The sequence below is a fragment of the Erpetoichthys calabaricus genome, chromosome 16 (assembly GCF_900747795.2).
Source record: "Erpetoichthys calabaricus chromosome 16, fErpCal1.3, whole genome shotgun sequence".
Taxonomy (NCBI): domain Eukaryota; kingdom Metazoa; phylum Chordata; class Cladistia; order Polypteriformes; family Polypteridae; genus Erpetoichthys; species Erpetoichthys calabaricus.
Genome location: NC_041409.2, coordinates 10,216,498 through 10,241,133, shown reverse-complemented (window position 1 = coordinate 10,241,133; position 24,636 = coordinate 10,216,498). Strand labels below are relative to the sequence as shown.

Sequence of the window (24,636 nt, the reverse complement as noted above, 5' to 3'; positions counted from 1 at the left end):
GTTAGTTACCAGGTCAAACTGTCTACCCCACAAGTAGTAGAGGAGCTCCACCACCACCCACTTGATTGCCAAACATTCTTTCTCAATGATTGAGTAATTATGCTCTCTGGGAAGCAAATTCCTGCTCAGAATGTTCTTCCCTATCAAAACTCTAAGAGAGGACAGCCCCCAGACCAAATGCAATCACATCCATCTGTAGAATGAACTCCTTATAAAAGTCCAGATTTTGTAGAACTAGGAACGAGGACAAAGTGGCCTTTAAGTCAGAGAAGGACCTTTCACAGTCATTGGCCCAGTCAATGCTGCAATAATAGGGGTGGCTGTATGTGCTAAATTTTAAATGAACCTCCTGTAATAAACAGCAAATCAGATGGAGGCACGAACCTATTTCTGCATTTCTGGATGTGGATATGCAAGCACCTCACCCACCTTGTTCAACTAAGGTCTAATCAAACCGTTCCCCATAGAATACCCCAAGTAATGCGTTTCTGACACACTCAATTTACACTTCTTAGATTTGGCTGCCAACTCAGCCACAGACTGTCAAGCACTGCTTGTAGGCAGTTGAGTTGCTATTGCCAATCATTACTGAAAATTATTACTTCATCTATATACCTGGAATGGGCTTGCAGAATCTGATCCATCATTCACTGAAAAGTCAACGGAATGCCATAGAGACCAAAGAGAAGTTTTGTGAATTTGAACAACCCATCCAGGTCTAACGTGACTTGCCTTTTCCTACGCATTAAAATTTTTCAGAAATGCGAGACGACATGGTCGTTCATCATGTTTATCACTCTGTTCGCAACCGCTTTGTCAGGGTGGTTCTTCTCGAAAAAATCCTGGCACTCGTTCCATTTTTCCATGACGGCTTTTATTGCATCACTTTTTATAGCCGCCCTTTCCTGTTCTTCCCCTGAGGACTGCTCCTCGGTGAGCAACTTATGCTGCTCCTGCTGGAGTTCAGCGCGTTCCTCCGTCGTCAGCTCCTCCTTTTGATCCAGGACCAGCTCCTCAATGTCCTCATTGTCCATTGTCCACTTCAAGACCCATGCTCTTGCCCATGGACACAATCTCATGCACAACAGGAGGCTCAAATCTTTCTAAATCCTGTTCAGGAATGCATTCAGGCCAAAGTTTCTTCCAGACCGAGTTCAAGGTCCAGTATGTGACGTCTTCCCAGGCTTTATTGATGAGGTTGATACAATGAACTATATTGAAATGGTTCTTCCAGAACTCTTTCAGGGTCAAAGACGTCTCTCCTCGGTCACATTGAAACACCTGGCGAATAGTCCTTTGGTGTACAGCTTCTTAAAATTTGAGATAATCTGCTGGTCCATGGAGTCGTGTTGGGGCGGAGGAACACAACCTTAATAAAGTCATACTCCTCAACCATATCATCAACCAAATTTGGAGGGTGTGCCGGTGCATTGTCCATCAGAAGAAGGCATTTTTCAGGCAGATTATTCTCTTCAAGATATCGCTTCATGGCGGGAGCGAAAGCCTTGTGCAGCCATTCCAAAAACCAAGGTCCTTGTGACCCAATCCTTCGAGTTTGCCCTCCACATCATGGGCAGTCTGGCTTTGTTTACATTGTGCTGCTTGAAAGCACAAGGGTTCTCAATTTGGTAAATGACTAGTGGCTTGATTTTTACGTCCCCACTAGCGTTAGCACACAGCAAAATGGTTAACCTCTCCTTCATTGGTTTATGGCTGGGCATAGCCTTCTCTTCCTGGGAAATGTGTGTCCTCTTCAGCATTCTCTTCCAGAACAATCCAGTCTCGTCACAGTTGAACACTTGCTGCAGGATGTAGCCTTCATCCTCCACGAATTTTGTGAAATGTTTCACGAATTCTTTCGCAGCTTCAGCATTGGAACTAGCAGCCTCTCCATGCCTTACCACACTATGAATGCCACTTCTCTTGTGAAACCATCCTCTACTGGGTTTAAATTCCTCACCTTCGCCACTCGTAGAAGGATAGTTTTGCAGCAAATCGCCATGAATCTTCCTGGCTTTCTTGCATAACATCGCCTCGCTTACGCTATCCCCTGCAAGTTCATTCTCGTTCAACCACACTAGCAACAGTTTTTTCACCTCTTCCAGCACTTGAGGCCTGTGCTTGGTTAACACTTAACTCCTTTTGCAACATCAGCTGCTTTAATGGCTTCTTTCTGCTTTAGAATAGTCGAAATCATAGATTTTGACTTCTTGTACTCGGCGGCAAGATCAGTAACATGAACGCCATGCTCATACTTTTCAATAATTTCTTTCTTTAATTCGATTTCAATTTTCTTCGAACCTTTCTTCTCACCAACACTACCACTCTTCAGTTGCTTAGAGGCCATGGTTAATTGCAAAATTAATGCAAAAGCACACTAAATAGAGCACAAAGAGTTCACAGTGAATGCACGCGCGTCTGACCGAGAACAATGTATAGGGAGAGACTGAACCCGTGGGGAAATCATTGGCGCGTACGAACCGGAAGGGAAACTGGCTTGTTCGTCACCCGAGTGGTGGTCATGAACAGATGCAAAAGTTTGGCAAACCCTCTGGCAATGGCACGTATTGATGTGCCATCCTAGAGAAGTTGGACTACCTGTGCAACCTCTGTAGTTTCCAGGTATCACCTCATGCTACCAGTAGTGACACTGACTAGTTCTTTCAAAACTAGTAAAAACAATCAGAAAAGATGAGGAGGGAAAATTGTTAGTGGCCTCCACCTATTAAACCATTCCTGTTTTGGGGTCATCTCATTGTTGCCCCTCTAGTGTACATGTTGTTAATTTCATTAACACCAAAGCAGCTGAAACTGAATAACAACCCCGTCTACTACTTAACTGAACCAGATCAATATCCCAGAAGTTTCATTGACTTGATGTTATACTCGGATTAAAAAGTGTTCCTTTAATTTTTTTTACCAGTATATATATATATATATATATATATATATATATATATATATATATATATATATATATATATAATATATGTGTGAAGTTCTTCATTATTGTTATTATATTTTAAAGTATCTTATATTTTCAGTTCCATCTTTTAACAGCTATTAAGAATTTTATCTTATCACTTACTAAATATCTCCAGTCTCTCCTTACCTTACCATGTCCATGTCATTTGTTAAAATTCATTGCCACTTCTTGTCTTTAAAAAAGAACCACCAGTGCTAACTCAACCAGATGCAGCATAGAGATTACAACTTATGTGGATAAACTACAGTGACATCCTGTCAGATAAAGAATTTCCTTCTAAAGCCTTATTAACTGTCAAAACTTACAATTAGCATTTTGAAATACCCATCTATGTTCCTTACTTTGTATAAGCCTTCTTTTCTGTTTGTAATCATTGGTGCACAACTCTTGGCAAATGCAAATTTAGTTTTTTGGGTCTTCCTTTCCAGGACCCTGTCACTATAGGGTATTATATTTAAACCAAGGTTTTCTGATTTACGTAATTCTTTCAGAGTTAAATCTAAAAAATTTTATAGTAAAAACGACTTTGCTGTGTTTTGACAACTAACTTCCATTTTTTTATTTTACATTATTATCCATTCTTGTTGTAAGGTAAGTTCTTATTCACTCTAGTGTCTTCCAACATTGCGTTATTGATTTAACCTGTAATATAGTTGTTTTTAAAATAAATTCTACCCATTCATTTGCCAGCTGCAGAGTATTTTATTGTGTTTGCTTTGTAACAGGCCAATTATACCTTTCTTTCTTTCTTTCTTTCTTTCTTTCTTTCTTTCTTTCTTTCTTTCTTTCTTTCTGTTTGTTCTGTCAATTATTTTAAACCTAAATTTATGATACAGTGTATAACTTCTCTACTGAAAGAATGTTAAGATGGAAACTTATGAAAATGACTGCTAATAAATGTAGTATATTTTTAACAGCATTGCAGAATCATTATCGTGTTTTTAAATTCATTCTTTTGTACTTATTAATGTTTGTCTATAAATAACTTCTTTTAGATAGATAGATACTTTATTAATCCCAATGGGAAATAATTTTATTACAGTATGCAGTGCTAGGTGGATGCAGTGCCATTTATGGTTGCCTTACATGTTTTAATCTTATTTGAATTACTTATTCAAACTGCTTATTCAATTACTTATTTGAATACTACTACTGAAGAACACTCTTACCTTGAATTTTTAAAATAATTAGTGCACATTAAAGAATAATTCATTTTGAAGAATTTCATTAGTTAATACACATTTTTTAAATGCTATAGATTTGTTTCAGACATATTGGCTAGCTTACAAATAGTGGCGAGTGCACGGAGCAGACTCAAATCCAAATTAACTTTAGTTGTCCTTTAAAATAACCTAGTTGTTTACTGAGTACACAGCTGGCACTGTAATGTTGTCTCATTCCTATTAACATTTCTGTTAAACTTAAATCAGTTCTGAGAAGCTGAATTCTGGGCACTTCTGTTGTACCTGGAAAAGATTTTGAGCAGGGAGTACTAGGGCAATGGGCAGTTCCGGTTTAGCACCTGTCCCATTCTTTTGAATAAGTGTACAATCTTCTATATTCTTCGCATTTTCAGTGTTGTTTCTTTAAATAAACTTAATATGAAATGTAGTGTTTTTAAAATATACATATATATAATAGATTTGCAGTGAGAGTGGCAGTAATATTAGTTTTATTGAAACACTTGTATTGATTCAGTGCTAAGCCCTTTTTACTGCATAATTTTCATTAATTTCTTGTTGTACATGTTTGCGAGGTTTTATTGTCATGAGATCCGTGTGTTTGTAAATGTTGAGGTATTCACTAATAGGTGTGTTTTCACAAGTATTGTTTTGGCTGGCTATTTTGGTTTAAAATGAAAAGAATCTGGTTAGAAAAGTTGGGTTTTATTTAAAATGTAGATTATTATCATACATTGCACTGGCTGTTTCATAATTTCTGTGTCCTCATTTTTAAACTCAATTCTATTGCTTGCTTAGTTTTAGATTGTGTCTTCTATGTGTGCTTTTACACAGGGTGCAAGGCAGGAAACAAACCCCGGGCAGGGCACCAGCCCACCGCAGGGCTTACCAAGCACACACCAAGCTCACACTAGGGACAACTTAGAATCGCCAATGCACCTGACCTGCATGTCTTTGGACTGCGGGAGGAAACCCACACAGACACGGGGAGAACATGCAAACTCCACGCAGGGAGGACCCGGGAAGCAAACCCGTGCCAACTAACTGTGAGGCAGCAGCACTTCCCACTGTGCCACCATGCCATCCGCTGGCATTTATACTAGTACAAATTTAATTTCAGTTATTTTTGTGTATTTTTTTCTTTTTGACCTTTAGATTGTACCCTATGTTGGAGTTCAAGTTTGAAAGGTTCTAACCATTGTGGCGGGCGACCAGGTCCCATGCTTGGCCGGGACGCACATTCTACTTATGTTCCGGGGGAGCAGCTGTGGGCTCCTCAGTGCCTCCCCCGGGACACTTGGTGGCAGCTTCCCTGGCTGACAATGGTGCCTCAGTTTCCCGCAGGGTTCCATGGGAGATGGAGTTCTCCACAGCCCTGTCGGGATCTGGGGTGGCCGCCAGGGGGTGCTGCATGGATCCCGGAGCCAGCCTGGACAACTGTACAGCCCCGCCTGGAATTGCAATCAGGAACAGGTGATCAAGCACCTGGAGCACTTTCGGGTGGGCTATAAAAGAGGCTAGCGACCACCACTCAGCGGCCAGAATCGGGTGGAAGGAGGACAAAGCTGTGGAGGAGTGGTGGTGAAAGAGAGAAGGGTTGTGGTTTGAGTTACTGTGCTTGGGACCGTGTTGTGGCTGGAGGGTTCACAGGGAAGACGTGCCCTCCAGCTGAAGAATGAAATAAAAGTCTTTTTGTTGAGTTTTACACGTGCCTCAGTGTCAAGTCTGTGTTGGGTCGGGTGCTATATAGCATCAATTTCACACCATATAGTCAAGTATATCTCAATAAAATCATGTAGCTTGAGCCCTGCACATTTTTCCATGCAGAATGAATAATGTTGTTTATAATGTTATTAGTTAATTGTAATTATATATACAGTATATAAGAATTTCACATGAAACCTACACATGACAGTAATTAACCTATCATCCTCTCGCTCCCTGCATGTATCTTCACAAGGTAATTCCATGATTAATACCACTACTGCATGAGACTGACAATTGTCAGTCAGCAGAAGGCAGCAACTAAGAAATGTATAAATTTAAGTACTGAATAAAAGAGGGATGCTCTGATTGCTGTATGTGCACTCTTTAAAAGTGGTATATTAGATAAAAATTTGTTGGTTGCTGTTTACCATTTTTAAACCTTATCAGACTTGTTCAGTTTTCCTTACTACCATTTTCTATAAGTCCAGAATGTGTTATGCATTCTGAATTTTTTGATAGAACCGATAATCAAAACCATTATTTAATTTACATTCTGGGATTACAGATTTTTTGGTTTTTGGATATTATGCTATATCCACAGTATACGTTTTGTATTGAACATTTAATGCTAAAGCCTAACATGTGAATAGGCCTGCATTTCAGAACAGATATGAGGTGTTATAGTTAGTTAAATAGTGATGCTGGTTTAATCCTATGCGCATGTGTCTTTTGAAGGAATGTTAACAGTTTGAGCCAATTAAAGTAACAATGCCTTAATGTGTTACCCCTGTATACAATGTTACTAGTAACTTAAAGAAGGCCACAAGATGAAAGGAAACAAACAGCTTACCAATTTATTATGGCTAGAACTACTTTCATTTACAGCTACAGTATAACCTGTTTATTGTTTTTGGTATGAATAAATTGTTATAGATAACTTAGTGGAGCAATGGGTATTTTTTCACCTCACATTTCCAAGGATAGAAAACTGTTTAATGGATATTTTTTTTACAGTAAAGGTTTCAGTTTAGTAATCATTTATTTATGCTTTTTCTAAAAGTGTATGTCATATTTTTATGTATTGACTTGTTTATCTTAATATTACAAAAACAGGCATACTCACTAATCGTGTTGTAAAATATTGTATTTCTTCCAAAATGCCTAAGACATTCATTCATCCCACTGCTTAATTTCATGAGACTCATATATTTTAATTCAATATATATAATCATTCTATTAAAGCTCATTTAACAATTTTCCCAGTAGTGTAACTATGCCAGAAAGATATAAAACCCAAATGAATCTTTCCTCTTTTGGTATGAATGCAAATGCTCTCTGGCAGTTGTCTCTCTTTAAACATTCTCACACTACTTGTTCTACCCTTTCTCAGAACGCATAAAGTATTTTTTTCACAAACTGTGCCAGTACAGCTTGTATCTTTTGCAACACATTTTTAGAATTTTGTAGAGTCAAGCTGGTTTTATGTTAAGCTTTAGAGCTGTTATTGTCATATTAAGGTAACTTTATTAGTCTTTTATTATGTACCTTTCACCACCTGTTAAGACTTGACACACATTCCTTTGAGAAAATAGTTTTTGGTAAAATTCATGTCTGTCTTTCACCTGGTTCCCCAGTTGCTTATGATTTAAATTGTGAATATATACAAATAAAGTATTGTTATCACAGGGTTGAACTTTAGACTATATTACTTTTACATCAATCATAATGGATGAATGATAGTGTTATAAGGTTTAAGGATGGATAACTTGTCATTTTACAGGAAACTGAATTTAAAGTCATACCAAAATATTTCAGAGGATGGGTTTAACTCCTTTGATTTAGAGTTGATGAGAAAATACATTCTTTAACATGTCAGTTATCTTAAGGTTGACAGAAAATGTTTCAAATAATGGATTAAGGGTTAATTCATGTTAAATTCTAGATTTTAGAGTAATAAAAATATTGTGACAAGGTTGTGACGGTGGTGCAGTGGTAGCGCTGCTGCCTCGCAGTAAGGAGACCCAGGTTTGCTTCCCGGGTCCTCCCTGTGAGGAGTTTGCATGTTCTCCCCGTGTCTGCGTGGGTTTCCTCCGGGTGCTCCGGTTTCCTCCCACAATCCAAAGACATGCTGGTTAGGCGGATTGGTGATTCTAAATGTCCCTAGTGTGTGCTTGGTGTGGGTGTGTGTGTCCTGCCGTGGGTTGGTGCCCTGCCCGGGGTTTGTTTCCTGCCTTGCGCCCTGTGTTGGCTGGGATTGGCTCCAGCAGACCCCCATGACCCTGTGTTCGGATTCAGGGGGTTGGAAAATGGATGGATGGTTTCTTTGTGTAAGGATAGAAAAACTCCTCAAAGCAGAAGGCATTGACTGATTGTTAACAAGTTGAATTATGTTTGTTTACTATCATAAATGATAAAGGAGTTACCACTGTGTAAATAACAGAAATCTTTAGTTATATTTGCACACTGCAATCATTGTATTTCTGTTAAATAAACAGTCAGCCATCCATTTTCTTAAATAGATGAGTCCAGTACATGTGTTGGTAAGCTGGAACCTATTGCGGCAGTATTGTTATAAATAGTAGTTGACCTAAAACATGTGTCTTTTGGATGTGGGATCCATGGATGTGGAGGTGGATATGGATGTGGCTGTGTTAATAATTGTACTTAAAATACCTGTAACTGAGACAGAACAATTAATGTCTACTACACAGTGCTACCTTATTCAAGAAATGTTTTATTCAATAAACAATGAAACAATATGTTTTTTTGGGGTTTTTTTTTGTTTGCATTTGTATCCAATATATATAGATCCCCTTTTTAGGTGTGTTCACACATAATGTGAAAAGCAGCTACCGTGATATCTCTGTCAATCTGTCCATCTGTCTCCCTGTTCCAGAGGATCAATTTTGTTGAAATTTTGCATAATTATTCTTCAAGGAGATTTTTCACAAAAGTTGAAACTTCATTGATTTTTCTCGAATACAGCGTGCTATACAAAGTTAGGACATTTCAAAACCTTTCATTGAAAAGCATTGCTGTTTTTCAGACTCTTCTATCTTAAAACAGAAAACTTCTGTTTCAAATTTGCCTTGAAGAGAGGTCACTTCAGTTTGCATATTTTCTTCTTTTACTCATACAACACTCACTTCTAATGGCAAAACAGAAAAGATCCCCAATGCAAGTTACTCAAACACAAAGACATTCATGCAAGCCACGTCTTAGTTATGTACACCAGTTTACTTCTGCCCCAACAGTTAATCATAAAAGTAAAAAAAAATGATAAGTCACTTATCTGGAAATGAATATAAGGGGACAGGAATTATGCATCACCCTGTAAGCTAATGTTATATAAATATGTCCTTAAACCACAGCTTAGGTACACCAGTTTACTACTGCTGCTTGAGGTAAATTAACTGTAAACGTAAAAAAAAAAAAATTAAGTCACTTATTTGGAAATGAATGAAAGGGGACAGGAATTATGTAAGCATCATCCTGTAATATAATTATTAAATTGTGTTATTTAAATTGTTAAAGTTATTCATTTAGTTTTTATTATTTATCACATTTGTATAATTCTGTTAATGATTTCTGAATATGTATAAAGTCATCTATTATTGTTATTGTCCCTTTATGTTCTTCTTAAAGGTTCAGTCATTGAAGTTGAAAAACTTAACATTTTACTAAGCATGTTATACTGTATTTGTATGTGACAAATTAGATTTGATTTGTTAGCACAGAGTGTATAAATATCCATCCATCCATCCATTTTCCAACCCGCTGAATCCGAACACAGGGTCACGGGGGTCTGCTGGAGCCAATCCCAGCCAACACAGGGCACAAGGCAGGAACCAATCCTGGGCAGGGTGCCAACCCACCGCAGGACAAACACAAACACACCCACACACCAAGCACACACTAGGGCCAATTTAAAATCGCCAGTCCACCTAACCTGCATGTCTTTGGACTGTGGGAGGAAACCGGAGCGCCCGGAGAAAACCCACGTAGACACGGGGAGAACATGCAAACTCCACGCAGGGAGGACCTGAGAAGCGAACCCAGGTCCCCAGATCTCCCAACTGCGAGGCAGCAGCGCTACCCACTGCGCCACCGTGCCGCCCCTGTGTATAAATATGTACTCAGTATTTACATTACACTAAAAATAAATCTCTCAGCTGTATTATTCGCAGATCATAATGATTCAGTATTTCTCTGACACAATGATTTATAAGCAAAGCTACAGACCTGCTCTCCATCACGTTCCAAAGCAGCCAACAATTTTAACTTGAGACTTCATCAGAGATTTTAACTGCCCATCAGGTATCTTTGAAAAATGTTACCTTTAAAGAAATACGAGTTGCAATCACTCACAGACCCACCCCAGCCACCAACTGACAAGCGGACATTAATAGATGCCATTTTTATGTCACATGAAATATAATCAGCTGTCTGTGAAAGGTTTTGTGTCACCACAAGCTTATTTGGGATACATTTTAACTGGATAACATTTTAAGGTGCCATTAAAAAGCATGCATTTAGTGTAATCTACTAACACATGTAATTTCATTCTGTTATCACTGATATTTTTTATAAGACTCACTGTTACAAAAATGTTTAATAACAAATCTTGTGATAACTGACTTATTTTTTGAATGACCTTTGGAATGTAGTAACTAAAAGGAAATATAAAATACTATAACTTTTAAATCTGTTAACTATGCCAGTGAATGTACCTGACTACTGAACACTTTGTACATTTTCTAATTTCTTTAAATACCAATTTTTTTTTTAAGATATGAAGAATGAGGCTTTTCATACTCTCATGGCAATTCCTCTATCTTTTCATCCATCCTAAAACATACTTATTTCAGTTCAAATTCATGGGAAGAGTGTCTATTTTACCTCCCATTCACACTCAGAGAGTTAATTTAAAGGCAAAAATTAACATAAGATGTATGACTTTGAGATGTAATGTAATCCACATACTAGCCATTGTGGCCTATGCCTATGTGTCCTGTGCCTGATATTTGGAACATCACTGTTGGTACCCTAAAACTGGATAAATGGATTTAGAACAAGAAATAATAATGTAATGTTATGGAATTAAAATAGCTACAAATGTCAAAATGATTGATTCAATTCAAAGTTCAAGTTTAAACAAATAATATGTACTAGCCAACCTGTATGCTACGGCGCATAATTATTTATTGATGGGTGAACACTTCCTGAAAGACACAGTTGTCCAAATGGGGTGAGTTTGAGGATATGACTGTGAGTGAATGTAAAGATGGAACTCTGGAGAGAGCAACATACAATTGTCCGTGACTGAAAACTGGTTTTGGCAGAGAACAGACCAAAGAGAGTGAGGAGGTGTTTGGTGAGGTGTTGGGGGCGGGCACATGAGCAAGCAGTGCCTCGAGAGCGAGGGTGGATGTGGGAGAAGGGTTAGAGTTGGCGGGCGGGGCTCTGTCGTTCGTATCCCATGGTCGGGCGACTTGGTGGATTATATATAGAAAAGCAGCTGGAACTGAAAAGAACAATGAAAAGTCAACGTGGCTCAGAGGTGCATGTGGACTGTAGCAGAGACGAAAGCAACTGAGGCGGTGTTTGGTGAGGTGTTGCGTGCTGGCACATGAGCAGGCAGTGTGCATGCCTCGATAGCGAGCATGGATGCGGGAGGAGGGTTAGAGTTGGTGGGCGGGGCTCTGTCTTGCGTGCGTCTTGCTTGCCATGGTCTTAGTGAATTATATATATAGATACGCACTGCCTGCTTATGCCTCGAGAGCGAGGGTGGACGCAGAGTGCCATGGTCAGCTGCTTAGTGAATTGTTGGCGGGCGGGGCTCTGTCTTGCGTGCGTGCGTACCTCATGGTCAGGCGACTTAGTCTTTTATATACCATACGCACTGCCTGCTCATGCTTCGAGAGCGAGGGTGGACGCAGAAGGAGGGTTAGAGTTGGCGGGCGGGGCTCTGTCGTGCGTTTCCCATGACGCGGGAGGAGGGTCTTGCTTGCCATGGCCTTAGTGAATTATATATATAGATATTAAAATTTGTGTAATGTTTCCTAGGTGTAATTTGTCAAGGAAACATTCTGAAACTAAATTTAGTAACAATTCTAGTCGCTTTACTCCACCCATGTGCAACAGTCCCCTTTAACTGCTTTGACGAGTATCCTCTCAGGATTTTATTTTCATAGTATGCATGAGTTTATTAATCAGTTCTCCTCATGCACTAATAAACGCTTACAACTTCCTTATCTGGTGTCCCATTGGCATTTTACTTTCCAAATAAACTTGATTTTCCAAGTCCCCTATTCTATAGAACATTACTTGAGCAATTCCATCAAAGGTATACACTTTATGTAGCTAAATAATTAAGTTCTTCCACGAATTAGTTCCATATGTGTGCATTCTGCCACAGAGACAGACCCTGGGCAACCTATATCACTTGTAGTGTTGATAGCCATGATTGCATTGACCTGCTCTTGCATGGATTTTTAGCTTAAATGCCTTGATCATGGGAAAGGTGCTTTTAATAAATAAAATGATTATTGTTATTTCTCAGTAAGTGATTGTGAAAAAATGTGTATTGTATGGTTTTATCATATCTGTCAAATTCTTTATTCGTTATTTTAATATTGAATTAAATAACAGCTTCAAAACAAGACTCTGCTTATTGACAATTCAGTGAGCTTTAGATCATTAACAGTTAAAAGCTTGTAGTCGGAATTTCTAAATGGTTTTGAATTATTAGCTAATGCTGTTTCTCATTTACTGTAATTGTACATTTTCATTGGTTATTTTATTCTCTGCATATTCCATCATTTTATTAAGAAAATATGTTCAATGAAAATTTGGAATAAACGTGTATGAATTGTGCTGCAGGCTTTCCTCTGTGTTTGCATTATTGCTGGCTGGCACTTTCAAAATCAAACATTGGAGCTGTTTTCTGCTTTCCAGGCATTTTGATGGATGAGTCTGTCAGAAGTAAAATTCTAACTTTCTTGTTTCCTTTTCCACTTCATTGAATGTATGACACATCATCTCAGAGCAATTTTGTATTTTATCATTTAACAGACAAATGGCACAAGTGGATTTTTAGGGCATAATGCAGGCTGTGGGTACATACAAGCCTATATTCAATTCCAAAATAAATGTGCAACCCATTTGAGAACAGGGTTTACACATGTTTTCAAAGTTATGTTTAAGTACTTAGGCAAGACGATTTCCAGTTTATGAATGTTATTATTGTATCAAGTGCTCTTAGTGAATTGTTTGTTATTACAAGTTCCAAATGTTTCTGCTTTAATCTTCTACAAAATACTGTCAGCCACTGTGTGTATGAGTTATTCATTAACAGGGTGGCCCCAGTGTATATTACTGGAGTAGTCATTCTATAATGTGCCTCATATAGCTGTTCAACTGTAATTGATTATATTTCTCCATAGTCAGTAGCCCTACTATACTCTATCAACAAGTTAGTTTTACAATTTACAAAGGGTCGTTAGTTTCTTTTAAGTTTATTTCTTCACTGCTGAAAAGAGCATAAATATATTACATGTTAATTTCCTGTTTTTAATTTTCACCTAAAGTTTTTATTGTTAAGCACTTGTTGTAGAGCATAACCGTATCATCAGAGTCTACAGAAAGTAGTGGCCGCAATGTTAAATGAGTGTTTGGAATAATCAGAAGGCAGAATTTATAAGATCTCAGATATTTAAAAGGAGTTTCAATATTTTTCATAGTCCTTCATAAGCAAAAACAACGTTAACTATTGTAAATAAATTAATTCTTTTTCAAGCATCTGATTCTATTGTCTTTAAATTCCCACATTTTGCTATTTAAAAACTAGTTAGTTTATTTTAAGTGCCTCCTTATTGTTTTTTTCTAGTTTTGAGCTACTTTTTAAAATGTAATCTGCTTTTAAAAATCACCTTATGTTCTTTTTCATTTACATGAAAAGAGACAATTTTGTGTACCATATTTAGAAGTTATGAACTGGCCTAAACATGCAGTCCAACTTTAGAGAGAACTACTTGAGCCTGCAGTCTGTTATGAGTAAAGCAGCAGCAAGAAAAGTCTAGTTACCGTAGCTTGTGAATTGTTTATTTCAAATACGTGGTGCTAGCTTATCTTGTCCAATTAATAATCTGATGAAAGCACTTATATCAGTTATAAAGTTGTCAGCAATTTTGAAAAGATCTGTGTTGCTTAAGAAAACAATAATCCATTATAATTACACTGCAGTTCACACAATTACAAGATCAGAATTCAAGTGGGTAGCGCTGCTGCCTCGCAGTAAGGAGATGCGGGTTCGCTTCCCAGGTCCTCCCTGCGTGGAGTTTGCATGTTCTCCCTGTGTCTGCGTGGGTTTCCTCCGGGTACTCCGGTTTCCTCCCACAGTCCAAAGACATGCAGGTTAGGTGCATTGGCGATCCTAAATTGTCCCTAGTGTGTGCTTGGTGTGTGGGTGTGCGCGCCCTGCGGTGAGTTGGTGCCCTGCCCAGAGTTTGTTTCCTGCCTTGCACCCTATGTTGGCTGGGATTGGCTCCAGCAGACCCCCGTGACCCTGTAGTTAGGCAAGAGCGGGTTGGATAATGGATGGATTTCAAATGCCTCCATTTGTATGATTTATTCTATAGTCTTTTGTAATATTATGAATGTATTATGATTTGTTGAAAGAATTTCATTAATTGAATACCAGGATATCTATGTAGCATACTCTAATGAATCCATTTAGTACGTATGTAAACCCTATATGTTAGGCCACCAGATAAAGAATATATGTTTAAAAATTAAATCTTCTGGCTGCATTTCACATGCATTTTGTTTCAACTCCAGCACCATCCATTAAACTGATGGAAGCAAAGGCAAATGTCAGAAAGCCAAAGCTCAACATCAGATCATAATACACAAGTTAAAGCTCCAACATTTAACTAATCGACGTTCAGCTTTACTTAAAATAATTTTAAGGTTTCAAAGGCTTAGTTACAATGGTTTGTATATAGTTATTATTGTAGACAGACAGAGGAAGAAAATGTTAAAAGTATAATTCAAAATTGATACTGTGTATTGCATACTTTCCTCACCATTAATGTTTATATTTATATGATATCTCTCCCCACTCCACATTTACATCTGCAGTAATGTTTGCAAATATTAGGTAGGCAAAGCCAGAGAAGAAATCTACAGGTTAAAAATAGCAAGTGATATGAACTACTACGCTGTGATCTATTGACAGGGAAACCACACTACACAGGTTGAAATTATCATACAGTGACTGACAACACTTGCCATAGACCAAGAAATTTGGATTCAGTCCCCACCCATTACATTTAACTTTTTCTTTGATTAAACTTTTGTTTTAATTTTTTTTTTCATGACATACAGTCGCCACAGGTGGGATCATATTGCCTCTGGAGTTATTTATTGCAATTTGAGGGTTTTTGCACCAGAAGGAGTAAGCAAGAATATTGTATTCAAATAAGCTGTCCAATAATAGCAATAGTTACCACACTAAATGAAACTTGTTTAAAGGTAGTAAAGTTTAATAAAATGTATAATTTATAATTAATTTTTTCCTTTCCAGTTTCTCACCTGGGTAACACCTGTATATCAGCTAATTACATAAAACAATATATATTCTTCAGTGCACAAGGAAGCTAGATCATTTTGACCCAGACATGTTCCATAGATTAGCTGAAGGTGAATCTCTTCTCTGAATGCCCCATTAAGTTTCATCCTACAGATGCTAAATTGTTTTTATATTTGATGAGGTGGCAGCTTTCTAACTAAATTCCATGAAACCTGGACCATTGTACACAAGTGCCATAAAGGGATGGTGCTGATGAACAATATTATCTAATATCCAAATAATAATGTCCTAATTATATCAAAGGGCTAATGTTCCAGTTAAATATACCTCACATTTGTGAACTTCCAGCCTGAATTGCTGATGCCAGACTGAATGGACTTGTATTGTTTTTGTTATATCATAGATATCATAGATGATATTATGCATGAAAATCCCAGAAGAGCTGCCATTCATGACAAACCCATCCTAGTGTATCTGGGGTTCACTACCATGCTACATTGCATGCACACTTAGTTTTAGTTTTGAAAACTGTACTTTTCAGTATATGCAACCCATTGATACCTGTCTACCTGCTTTAATCTGCATTTTCTTAAAAGTCAATTACTTTGAAGATAGATTTACCAAATAAAAGGATCAAGAAAAGAGTATTAGAAAGAATGGTCCTTTGTCCTTGTACTTGGCTGTGTAAGACTATGTCTTTCAGTAGATTTCTAGTGTCCATAATGTATATATAATTTTACACATATTATATTTTAACAGATTTACTTGACAAGTCACGAAGAAAGGATGATGAAATACGAACACTGAATGTGAGTAAATGAACCCAAAGTTTACAGAGATACAGTAATCAGCTATTATTTACAAATACTTGTAATAATACTTAATCACTGTATGCTGTTTTTTCTTTTAAAGGTGTACTGTTTTCAGTGTTCAGTTTTACTTGTATATGCATTATCAGATTATACTGGAATGAACGGATTGGCTTACCCCTATCAAGGTTTTAGAACTACATAAATATATATAATAAATATAACATTTCAATGCAAACTATTCCCACGGTTATGATACAGACACAAGGGGAAACAAAAAAACTGAATTATTTCTATGTTTTGATAAAGAATACATTTATCCTTCTGTCAGTGTTTTTTATGTGCTGAAGAGATATTTGTCTTTTCTTCCTGTTTATAATTATACAGTAATCCCTCGCTGTATCGCGCTTCGCCTTTCGCGGCTTCATTCTATCGTGGATTTTATATGTAAGCATATTTAAATATATATCGCGGATTTTTTGATGGTTCGCAGATTTCTGCAGACAATGGGTCTTTTAATTTCTTGTACATGCTTCCTCAGTTGGTTTGCCAAGTTGATTTCATACAAGGGACGCTATTGGCAGATGGCTGAGAAGCTACCCAACTTACTTTTCTCTCTCTCTCTCTTGCTCTGACTTTCTCTGATCCTGATGTAGGGGGATTGAGCAGGGGGGCTGTTCGCACACCTAGACGATACGGACGCTCGTCTAAAAATGCTGAAAGATTATCTTCACGTTGCTACCTTCTGTGCAGCTGCTTCGTGAAGCGACATGCTGCACGGTGCTTCGCATACTTAAAAGCACGAAGGGCACGTATTGATTTTTGATTGTTTGTTTTTCTCTGTCTCTCTTTCTCTGCTCCTGACGGAGGGGGTGTGAGCTGCCGCCTTCAACAGCTTTGTACCGGCGGTGCTTCACATACTTAAAAGCAAACAGCCCTATTGATTTGTTTGCTTTTCTCTCTCTCTGACATTATCTGCTCCTGACGCGCACTCCTTTGAAGAGGAAGATATGTTTGCATTCTTTTAATTGTGAGACGGAACTGTCATCTCTGTCTTGTCATGGAGCACAGTTTAAACTTTTGAAAAAGAGACAAATGTTTGTTTGCAGTGTTTGAATAACGTTCCTGTCTCTCTACAACCTCCTGTGTTTCTGCGCAAATCTGTGACCCAAGCATGACAATATAAAAATAACCATATAAACATATGGTTTCTACTTCGTGGATTTTCTTATTTCACGGGTGGCTCTGGAACGCAACCCCTGCGATGGAGGAGGGATTACTGTAATAAATATTTTTGAAAGACACAATTTTCATTCTAAGGTCACAGCCGAACAATCATATCAAAAATAAAAGACTAAAGAGTCATCGTTTCCAAACCAGTCTCCGGCAACTCAGCTTGTTGAATGTTTTGGAATTTTTAGAATGAGAAAATTAACTAACTATCAAACTTTAACAGTTGTAATAAGCTTTGTCCTGCAACCCATCCACCCTCTTCCACTTATCCGAGATCGGCTCGCGGGGGCAGCAGCTTGAGCAGAGATACCCAGACTTCCCTCTCCCCGGCCACTTCTTCTAGTTCTTCTGGGGGAATCCCGAGGCGTTCCCAGGCCAGCCGGGAGATATAGTCCCTCCAGGGTGTCCAGGGTCTTCCCCGGGGCCTCCTCCAGGTCAGACGTGCCCGGAACACCTCACCAGGGAGGCGTCCAGGAGGCATCCTGATCAGATGCCCGAGCCACCTCATTTGACTCCTCTCGATGCGGAGGAGCAGCGGCTGTACTCTGAGGCCCTCCCGGATGACTGCGCTTCTCACCCTATCTTTAAGGGAAAGCCCAGACACCCTGTGGAGGAAACTCATTTCAGCCACTTGTATTCGTGATCTTATTCTTTCGGTCACTACCCATAGCTCATGACCATAGGTGAGGGTAGGAACATAGATCGACTGGTAAATTGAGAGCTTTACCTCGTGGCTCAGCTCCTTTTTCACCACGAGAGAACGATGCAGAGCCCTCATCACTGCGGATGCCAAAACAATCGGCCTGTTGATCTCACGCTCCATTCTTCCCTCACTCGTGAACAAGATCCCAAGATACTTGAACTCCTCCACCTGGGGCAGGATCTCGCTCCCAACCCTGAGAGGGCATTCCACCCTTTTTCGGCTAAGGACCATGGTCTCAGATTTGGAGGTGCTGATTCCCATCCCAGCGGCTTCACACTCAGCTGCGAACAGATCCAGAGAGAGCTGAAGATCACGGCCTGATGAAGCAAACAGGACAACATCATCTGCAAAAAGCAGTGACCCAATCCTGAGTCCACCAAACCGGACCCCCTCAACGCCCTGGCTGCGCTTAGAAATTCTGTCCATAAAAGTTATGAACAGAATCGGTGACAAAGGGCAGCCCTGGCGGAGTCCAACTCTCACTGGAAATGGGTTCAACTTACTGCCGGCAGTGTGGACCAAGCTCTGACACCGATCATACAGGGACCGAACAGCCCTTATCAGGGGGTCCGGTACCCCATACTCTCGGAATACCCCCCACAGGATTCCCCGAGGGACACGGTTGAACGCCTTTTCCAAGTCCACAAAACGTATGTAGACTGGTTGGGCAAACTCCCATGCATCCTCCAGGACCCCGCTAAGGGTGTAGAGCTGGTCCACTGTTCCACGACCAGGACGAAAACCACACTGTTCCTCCTGAATCCGAGGTTTGACTATCTGACGGACCCTCTTCTCCAGGAGCCCGAATAGACTTTTCCAGGGAGGCTGAGGGGTGTGATCCCTCTGTATTTGGAACACACCCTCCGGTCCCCCTTCTTAAAGAGGGGGACCACCACCCCAGTCTGCCAATCCAGAGGCACTGTCCCTGATGTCCATGTGATGTTGCAAAGGCGTGTCAACCAGGACAGTCCTACAACATCCAGAGCCTCGAGGAACTCCAGGCGTATCTCATCCACCCCCTCTCATCTCGTGTCCTGCAACCCTTTGCTTAAATATGTAGGAATGTTAATCTGTTTATGTTACAGTACTTTTATTTAATAAAAATAAAGTTTATTGTTATGTTATGAATTTACTAGACACCTATATCGAAGATGCCTTTTAATTTGAAGTGGTTTGTTTTTGTATTTCAGTGATTACAAAGTTACTGGTACTAGAACTGAACAGCATTTTGCAGTTTTAGAGCATCTAATTGAGAAGCGACAGTTAGATAGAAGAAAAGATCAGAGAATTTTATTTTAAATCTTCAACATTAAAGTGTTAATGATTTTACAGACAAAATTAAGTACATTTGTAAAGTAAATAAAGATACAAATGTGCAAATATCTTAAAACTCATTTAAAACACACAGTGCAGTCATATTTAAAGAATAAAATTAGACTTGTATCAATTTATTAAATTATCAATACTATTAAACAATCTTGCATCTTGAAATAAAGCACAGTAGCTAGTTTTGTTTGATTTAGCTGTACTCCATATTTGATCAACATCCATCCATAATCCAACCTGTTATATCCTAACTCCAAGGTCACGGGGGTCTGCTGGAGCCAATCTCAACCAACACAGGGCGCAAGGCAGGAAACAAACCCCAGGCAGGGCGCCAGCCCACTGCAGGGCGCGCACACACACACACTGGGGACAAGTTAGGATCGCCAATGCACCTAACCTGCATGTCTTTGGACTGTGGGAGGAAACCGGATTACCCGGAGGAAACCAATGCAGACACGGGGAGAACATGCAAACTCCACGCAGGGAGGACCCGGGAAGCGAACCCAGGTCTCCTTACTGCGAGGCAGCAGCGCTACCCACTGCACCACCGTGCCGCCCTTGATCAACATTGATGGTCTTAATTTTAAAATTTCCCCCAAAAAATATTTTGTAGTAATGAAGTATACTTTCAGTAATTTTGGTAGCTAACTTTATTATTAAACTATAGAGGTTTTTGATAGTACGAGGGTTGTCTGGGTTCCGTGCGGAATTTTATCGTTTGTCGAGTGTCAGCCTGTCGAAACCTGTTCTGCTGTGTAGAGGGATTATTCAAGTGGTTGCATGTTTTTGTTCAGATGTTTTGCTCCCTCTCTTCCTTCAGAATGAACACGAGAAGCAAACGAACTGAGAGTGCACAGCCGGCGCTAGCGGCGAAGCTCCCGACTCCGTGCGTGCGTGACTTTCGAGTGATGATTTTTTACGACTTTTCTGATGGTTTAATCCGCTCGGTGGAACGCACCATGTTTGCCATCTTTTTCAACATCGATGGCATTGTTGCGTCAATTCCGCTGATGGAGAGGAAAACTGTGACCTCTGAGTGGTACACCACTCAGTGCCTGCCTGACGTTTTTTCTGCAATGGCTAGAGGCCGGTCCAAGAACTTGCGAAGGCACTTTTTGCATCATGACAATGCGCCAGCCCACACGGCTAATGCGACGAAGCATTTCATTGAAGACAGTGGTGTCAACGTTTTGAACCCGCCACCCTACTCGCCTGATCTTGCACCGTGTGATTTTTGGCTCTTCCCGAAGGTGACAGAACCCCTGTGAGGCCACAACTTCGAAACTCGAGAGGAACTGATTGCAGCTGTCAAAGAACAGCTGGACAACCTCCCAAAGACAGCCTTTCGCGAGTGTTTTGCGGTGTGGGTCAGAAGAGCCCAAAAGTGCATTGATGTTGGCAGTGAATACTTGGAAAAAGTTTAAAAAGGATTGAAGTACATGAGAAAAATAGAACAAAAAATCCTTGGCTACTTATTTCGAGTGATTCCGCACGGAACCCAGACAACCCTCGTATTTAGGAATGTGAACTTTTCAGGTGTTGAAATGATAGCTAAATAAATTAAACTTAATAGTTCAGTAAGGTAAAGCATTTTTAGTTACAGATTTGAAATGACCAGGTGATGGTCCAAATTCCATTTAAACATTATGTAGATTCAACGTAATAACTTTATAGACCATAGATTTTAAACTCCAATTATTAAAGGCATAAAAACATTTACCACAGTTTCCCATGTCATGTTGTTTTGAGCAGTATCTCGGAGCTTTCCTGGAACATCTGTTATATTGCTGTTGCACCTGCCAGCTCTATCCTATAATTAATTACTCCCCAAAGAAAGTGACTTGGATTTTAATCAAGAAAAATTAGACTGTTTAAGCCAGTCCACAGAAACCAGTAATTGTAATTATATGTCCAGGGTGAAATTTCTCACAGGTGCAAGTGTGACTGGCAGATGAGCAACAGAAATACCAACAGCTAGTACATATTATTAGAACTACAGCTTTTTTTCCCCCCTCAAAAGTCAAAGGCTTTAAACATTCCACCTTCTTTTAAGGTGCTTAATATCACACAAATTCACACAAATAACAAGATTAAATTTGTGGTGTAATAATCTGATTTATATTCTGAATTAAATCTCCATAACTAATGTCACTCTGTCATCTTATTTTTGCATTTCTATTAATATACGTAATTTTTTTTATTCTGCTACAAAATTACATAGTATGCTGGCAGTATAAACTAAATAAATACTAAGTACATTTCAGAAACTCACACAAAAGTTCATGTTGTGATAGAGTCAAAAAATGAATTCAGCATAAAGTTAATAGAATCCTCCATTATGTGTTAGAATGTTTCATGTCTGTGGAAAATAAATTATATAGAAAAATCTTAAAACTGAATGCTGTGGTCTAATGAAAGAAATTAGTTATTAATTGATAAAAGTGAATTGACCACCTTCTGTTAGTCAAGAAATATTATGTTGTGATGGTCATATTATGTTTACTCTTTTCAGAATAAAAATGACTATTACAATTTTCTAACCATATTGTTGCATAGCTCTTTGTCTTCATTATAGTCACTTCAGATTTTCACAGCATAACAGCTGCTTGATTTTATTTAAGGAAAAAGAAGGTGACATTTCAAATACTTTGTTGATTAAGATCATGCATCTTTATAGTTAGTGTTACACTGAAATACGGTTTCTGCTCAGTGGGATTAATACAGGAAACTTGCAGTCAACATAATTTTTTTTTATTAATGTTTTGCTTCATTACCTAGCTTTTCTGTATATTGACCAGAGTGGTGCACACCACAGCTTATTGCTCAAATGAATAAGCCTGATATACTGTACAGGGCCTAGGTTCATGTTCCACTACTGTTGTCTCGGGGAGATTGAGTAGCTGTGAGTGGAAGGGTCACCTTAAGTAATTTTTCACTGGTGACAAAAGTTTAAATAAAACAATTTTTATACAGCAGTAAAAGTTAACTATATATTTTTTTGTGAATACAAGATGGAACCTTTAAACTTTTTAAGTTGGCTGGGCAGTAGATTATTGATTCTTATTAAATTCAACCATTTTAGGTTCCTTCAATATACGTAATCTTAACTAGATAATATTTTTTTATAGCTTATAAAAGTCTGTATGTGGATAAATTATATCATCTGTACTTGTCCTGGGGACCTGGGTTCGCTTCCCGGGTCCTCCCTGCATGGAGTTTGCATGTTCTCCCCGTGTCTGCGTGGGTTTCCTCCGGGCACTCCGGTTTCCTCCCACAGTCCAAAGACATGCAGGTTAGGTGGATTGGCGATTCTAAATTGGCCCTAGTGTGTGCTTGGTGTGTGGGTGTGTTTGTGTGTGTCCTGCGGTGGGTTGGCACCCTGCCCAGGATTGGTTCCTGCCTTGTGCCCTGTGTTGCCTGGGATTGGCTCCAGCAGACCCCCGTGACCCTGTGTTCGGATTCAGCGGGTTGGAAAATGGATGGATGGATGGATCTGTACTTGTTCCTGACAAGTTTCCCATTTTCTTTTTATTTGTATGAATCATTACATAAGACTGCATTATATAATTTATGTGAATTTAAAATTTAGTTGCACACTTGGGTCTCTTTATTCATAAATGTTCAGCTCTTGAATTATTTAACCTTCACTTTAATGATAAACCATCATCAAACAACTCATCACCAGTAATTAGTTATGAATCAAGGACTACAGTCAACCCTGGTCATGTTGTTTTTTTTCACGTCCTGATACCTGAAAAGTTACTACAAGTGAAAAAGACTATTGATACCTTGTAGTACTGCTCCCTGTTGAATGTTTTTTGTAATAATGCCTGCATATACTGTATATTTGTAGGTCTGTTTAACCTATACTAATAAAAGGCAAAGCCCTCACTCACTGACTCACTCATCACTAATTCTCCAACTTCCCGTGCAGGTAGAAGGCTGAAATTTGGGAGGCTCATTCCTTACAGCTTACTTACAATAGTTAAGCAGGTTTCATTTCAAAATTCTATGTGTAACGGTCATAACTGAATCCTACGTACGTACATATAGACATCCATAGCCTGCAGCTCGGTCGCCGTGTGAGGCGGGGTTGCGTCCTGCGTCCCCCGGCCTCCCACGTAGTTGGCTGCCTGCCTATATTGCGTCCCCCATCCCCACGCCTCCCATGTACTTGGCTGCCTGCCTATTTTACACGTTTGGAGAACCACCAATGCCTCTTAAACATCTTAGATTCACAGGTGACGATTTGAGTAGTGGACACTTTGATGTTTATGAATGTTTCAACTGTCAAAAGCTGGAATCGAAGTAATCAATGAAACCGGTTGTATGCTTACAACGCTTGACAGATGCCGAATGTCACTTCAACACAACAAGTTCTGCAAATACTAACGTAATTGAAACAAACCATGAAACTCAAACCGATTATGACAGCAGCAATCCAAGCTGTGAGAAAACAGTAAAAAGGAGGCATGTAGATGTCATGGTACATTTTCTGATGCAGCTAGACGGAAACAACTTCGTGACGCTGCCGCCAAATACTCGTAGAAAAATCCACAAGTTAATAGACCCGCTGTCGCTAAATAGTCTCAGGCAAATCCACAAGTTAATAGAGACGCTGTCGCTAAATATTCGCAAGCAAATCCACAAGTTAATAGAGCTTCTGTTTCTAGGTACGATCCCAATAATAAAAAGCGGCTGATACGAAATCAACAGGTTTGGCTCAAAAAAGCCGATTGTGGATTTGCGTACAGCCACCGAAACTTTGTAACGGCACGAGACTTCAGGTCACGTGTCTGCATAAGAACCTAATTGAGGCAACTCTTGTTACTGGCAATGGCTCAGGAGAGAGATTTTTTTTATTCCTCGCATCCCTGTTATACCCTCTGATCTCCCATTTCAATTCAAATGCCTCCAGTTTCCAGTAAGGCTCTGCTTCGCAATGATAATTAATAAGTGTCAGGGAGAAACCCTACAAAAGGTTGGCATTGACTTGAGGCAAGATTACTTTTCACATGGCCAACTGTACGTTGCATGCTCAAGAGTAAGCTCAGCACACAGCTTGGTCATATTACAACCAGAGGGCCGAACTGACAACG

At 39.2% G+C, this 24,636-nt stretch overlaps 1 protein-coding gene across 3 annotated transcripts in view; it reads left to right on the top strand.

Annotated features, from left to right (window-relative positions):
* The window catches only part of LOC114666582 (centrosomal protein of 128 kDa-like), a 218,452-nt gene that overhangs the window by 150,549 nt on the left and 43,267 nt on the right, over positions 1–24,636 (top strand). For all 3 annotated transcript variants that reach the window (XM_028821489.2, XM_051920153.1, XM_028821491.2), the window contains one exon: positions 16,226–16,275. In XM_028821489.2, the coding sequence (XP_028677322.2) occupies positions 16,226–16,275 (50 nt within the window). The remainder of the gene's footprint in view (positions 1–16,225; positions 16,276–24,636) is intronic.